The following is a 5,000-nucleotide window of genomic DNA, read 5'->3' on the forward strand; positions in this document are numbered from 1 at the left end:
TTATTTCAGCTTTATTTTAATTAACAGAAATGATACACAGAGGCAATATTTATGTTAAAGATTTATAAAAAAAATTATATTTGTATTTTATTTATTTTTATTTTATTTATTTTTATTTTTATTTAATATAATTTTCTTATTTCATTTTTATATTAATATAATTTATTTTTTATTTAATTTTATTACATACAATTTTATTTCATTTTGTATTATTTTTTTTTATTTTATTTTGTATTTTAGTTTTTATTTCAACATTATTTTTTTATTAACATTATTAAACGGAAAAGAGCAGAATTACTCCTTTAATTCTACTGCAGTGTCGTTCACTCGGCCGTAATCACCTCTCTTAATTCTAACCATTGATCAAAACAAACATTTCATCAATTGTAATATTTTTAATAGACTTTGATCAGGAAAATCATCCATCAGCCCAGAGGAGGTCCTTCATACACACGTGTGTGTGTGTGTGTGTGTGTGTGTAAGCAGAAGCTGTCTGTCTCGGTGTGTTTGTCAGACAGATGTGTGAGGTGTGTGTGTGTGTGTGTATGTGTTCACACAGTCAGCGAATCGATATCCCTTCATCTGCTCTAAAATCCTCATTATATTAGTATATAGATCCGGACTGAATTAGAATCAGTCGTTATCCTTTACACTCGAAACACAGGCCTAAATATCAGAGGTGTCACAATATATCACAATACAAAAATGCATCAATATGTATCGTGGATAGTTCATCCAAAATAAAAATTACTGTGTGAGAAAAAATTCAAGTTTTAGTGTCAGTACTACATTAAACTACTATATATAATGTCTAATATGATGTATAATAATGCATATTTGTGGGTCCTGATAATGTCAAATGTCTGATGTTACCAGTAAAAGTGGCCTATACATTATTTTAAATATATCTAGTCAGTGAAACATATTCATCTACAATAATTCTGTATTTTCAGCTTCAGGATCATGAATATTGTTATTCTGGTGTCTATATTGTTCATTGGGTTTCCAGCACCAAGTCCAAGACTATTCATTTACACACACAATGTAATATCAAATTTAGCATTTTAATCAACAGCACATTTTTTGTTAACCTTTTATCATGTGTCTTGGAGTATCGCGATAATATCGTATTGTGAGTTCAGTATCGTGATATGTATCGAATTGTGACGTCGTTACACCCCTACTAAATATAGGATTTATGTATTTGAAATGCACATAAAACAGTATATCTGTGCTTCAATGAAACAGGTCAGATGTCTTTCGTTTTGTTTTTGAAGTTGAATAATTGAGTTAGTTGAAGCTCAGATCACACTAGAGCATCTGAATGAGACGAGACGGAGCCCGAGATGTTCTGGGTTTGATTCTGAGGAGTAAGTGCAGATGAAATGTGACTGTAATATCTAATATCCTCTGAACACTGATCTGAGAGCTGCATGAAAGCGAGCGAAGGCTTGACATTTTACCTTCGCAGGCAGATAACATCAACTCGACTCAGGGCTGTTTTTAGCTCCGCAAAGACTGAAGCAGGATAACAGCTTTATCATAATTACACAGAGACGAGACAGAGAGAGAGAGAGAGAGAGAGAGAGAAAACGAGAGAGAAAGAGAGATAAATTCAGCTGGAAAATTCCTGAAAGTCTAGTTTTTCTGTAACTAATCACAGAATCTTCAGCATCTGTTGAATTAGCAGCTCAAACTTGCATTTGTTTTGATTTTAGAGTGTTTGAGTCTTTACAATCATTGACAGCATATTTAATAAATATTTGCATGTATATACTGTATATATATTTACATATAATTTATATTATATATAAATATAAATATTTTATGTATAAATAACAAATTTTTCTTAAATATATGCATGCATGCATGTGTGTATTTATATATACAAAATAATTATACACATATATTATGTAAACACAAACTTTTATTTTTGGAAGCGATTAATCGTTGCCCAGCACTAATTATTATACTTGAAAATAAATAGCAGCTGAATATACAAGTTTGGGCTCTGTTGTTAATTTTAACCTCTGATAATTTAATGTACTTGTGATCCTTGTGTAATTACAGCATTAGTTGGGAGAGATTTTCAGTAGTTTTTTAGTACCGATGCATCTCTAGTTTCACTCATCTCTGTCTGAGAGAGTGTTTTAGTGACTATAATCATTAGCAGATTCACACATTCACACATTAACACCTCAGATTCAGCAGGAGAAGATAATGATCCACTCAGAGAGCTGAAACAAGCTTTGTGCTGCACTTATCGCCGGCGCTGTGATTATGAATATGTGTGTGTTCCTGCAGACGGAGGCGGTGAGAGCGATAAAGACACAGATATTGGCAATTATTTCACAACTCATTGCATAATTCAACGCTTTATACATCACAGATTGTTTCAAAAGCAGCTTCATGGTAATAAACAGAATCAATTATGCAAACTTCATCATCAAATATAAGACAACTTTAGAGTCAGGTGTAAAGCAGCTCTACAGAAGACTGAAGAGTCATTATTCAGATCCATGTTGATTCAATTCAGTTCAATAACTGTAAAATTTGTCACTGTAAAGCAGCTCCACAGAAAAGAGTCATAATTGTATTATGTGTAGATTTACAATTCAGAATTACATATAATTCTACAAATTATATGTAGTAATTTTGATATCATCTGTTGAAATGTCATTCAGTTCACGGTATAAATAAATACCTAATAAAATTGTTTGAACTTGTTAACTTATTTTAATGACCAAAAACATATTTATTTATCTATCTCACATTGTTACTGGATGATTTTCAAACATGTTTCAAAACCTTATGAATGTAAATATAAAACAAGCTTTAATTAAATTTAGTTTGATCTCCAGAATTCTGTAATTGCACTGTATGAATTGCATAAGTTTTTATACATTTTTCTTTAGTTTTAGTTATTTTAGTACATCAAGATGAACATTAATTAAACGAGAAATTTGCCTGAAATAAAAAAAAATTCTATATTTTATTTCAATTGTATTTTCAGTTAATGTTATTTAAGACAGTTATTTTAATTCAAGTAGGGGTTTTATCATTAACTAATACTAAAACTAAAATAAAAATAAATTAAACCTTAATAGTGAAAAAAAAAAAAAAAAATGAAATGACAAAAGCACATAAAGAATGACAAAAAATTCGAAGTCCTCCTGTAGTCAATAATTGTATCCCTTAAAACTCATCTTTGATCACCAGAATGACATATTTAAATGTTTTTTAATTGAAAAATAATCCTTCGTCTTAAAATATCTTGAATGTAACTCGACACCCTTGCCTCATTTAGTATACGCAGGTCTATGAATATGCAAATGAGCCCCGCCTCCACTCACTCACTCAGCTCAGAGATCCACTGGTTGGCGATCACACGTTGATCTGATTGGTTACAAGGTAGTTTGTGACGTCAGAAACACCAGCGATTTCAAAGCGTGTTTTTGAGACTGTCTTTGGTTCACTGCAGTTTTAAGGAGAAAATACTCAGCAATGGTGTCGACTTATGAATTTACACATGCTTTGTCTTAAAGCAGATTAAAAACACCACATAGACACATAAACAACATTAAACGGTTGATTTTCACCTCAGGGATTAACATGAAAACAAAAGATTTAGTAGAACACAAAGAGTGCAGATGTTTGACAGATAAAGCTCCGGCGCTTTGGGAGTTTCAGTGTTTTGGTGTCCAGATGCTGTTTTCTCTCTGACGTTGGTGTGTGTAAGTGAGAAGATGAAGCCTGTGTGTGTGTGTGTGTGTGTGTGCGTGTGTGTGTGTGTGTGTGTGTTTGTGTTTGTGTGTGTGTGTGTCTTAAGGCAGTGTTGTGTGTAACTTATTGCAAGTAACTTGAGTTATGTAATCAGATTACTTTTTCAAATAACTTGTAAAGTAACATTACTTTTTCAATTTACAACAAAATATCTTTTTCAATATATACTTATACTTTTTCAAATAAGTAACGATAGTTACTTTTTCACATTTATTGACTGACAGCTCTCCTGTCCTCATGTTGAGAGAAATAAAGTGAGGTGTGGTGTGTGTGTGTGTGTCTGTGTGTGTGTGTGCGCTGTGTAAACATGATGGTTATTTCAGTTCTAGACTAAATGTGAACATGAATTTACTCGTCTCGCTTGCACGAAAACATTAATTATTCCTCAAAATTAATAAAAACAATAAAATGCACATCCATAATTATAATTAACTATATTAAATTACACAAATATACTTTATGTATTTAATCTCACTTTATTAACTGACCTTCAATGATCTAATTCACCCATACTAATAAGCAAAAATGACTTTAGATTAGATTTAGAAATAAGAGAGTTGAACTCCTCCTGTCTCCTATTGTTCTTTAATCCAGAATAACAGAAGCTGAAAGGGTTAAATCTGCATTTCCTTAATCCTGAGTATTATTCATTTCACTTTCGGTGTGAAAGGGCCTTTACATTTACCAAAAATATAACTTTTTTTTGTTGTTATCAAAAAGCAAACAAGCAAGTCCAGCCCAGGTGAGAAAAAGTAACGCAAAAGTAATGTAACGCATTACATTTCATAAAAAGTAACTAAGTAACGCAATTAGTTACTTTTTTTGGGGAGTAATGCAATATTGTAATGCATTACTTTTAAAAGTAACTTTACCCAACACTGTGTGCAGGAGGGATCTTCGAGTCGATAGAAAGCGGCCCATCTGGACCAGAAGAACTGGCCTTTAAATTCGCACTGAACACCATCAACAGGAACCGAACGCTTCTGCCCAACACGACGCTCACGTACGACATCCAGAGAATCAACGTCTTCGACAGTTTCGAGGCGTCCAGGAAAGGTGAGGGAGTTTTCCTCTCAAACACTCCTGAAAACAGGCTCTTTTATCTTCCCAAACGCTGCCCTATTTTCCTGCGCTTTGTCACTTTAGACCCAAAGCTTCAGCTCTGGCCTCATTTGTAATTTTAATGACCTTTTTTTCTCCGGCTGCTTTCAGACGCG

General features: G+C 32.7%; 1 protein-coding gene and 1 long non-coding RNA gene across 2 annotated transcripts in view; one reads left to right on the forward strand and one right to left on the reverse strand.

The window, feature by feature from the left end:
- LOC307158029 overlaps positions 1-5,000 on the reverse strand; it is a 399,912-nt gene that overhangs the window by 345,746 nt on the left and 49,166 nt on the right. The gene's annotated exons all lie outside the window — the stretch shown is intronic.
- Positions 1-5,000, forward strand: part of LOC307157852 (glutamate receptor ionotropic, kainate 2) — a 45,643-nt gene that overhangs the window by 9,140 nt on the left and 31,503 nt on the right. Inside the window, exon 2 of the mRNA XM_079869793.1 lies at positions 4,672-4,839. Coding sequence (XP_079725919.1) covers positions 4,672-4,839 — 168 coding nt within the window. The remainder of the gene's footprint in view (positions 1-4,671; positions 4,840-5,000) is intronic.

The sequence above is a fragment of the Squalius cephalus genome (assembly GCF_949319135.1).
Source record: "Squalius cephalus genome assembly, chromosome: 4".
Classification (NCBI taxonomy): domain Eukaryota; kingdom Metazoa; phylum Chordata; class Actinopteri; order Cypriniformes; family Leuciscidae; genus Squalius; species Squalius cephalus.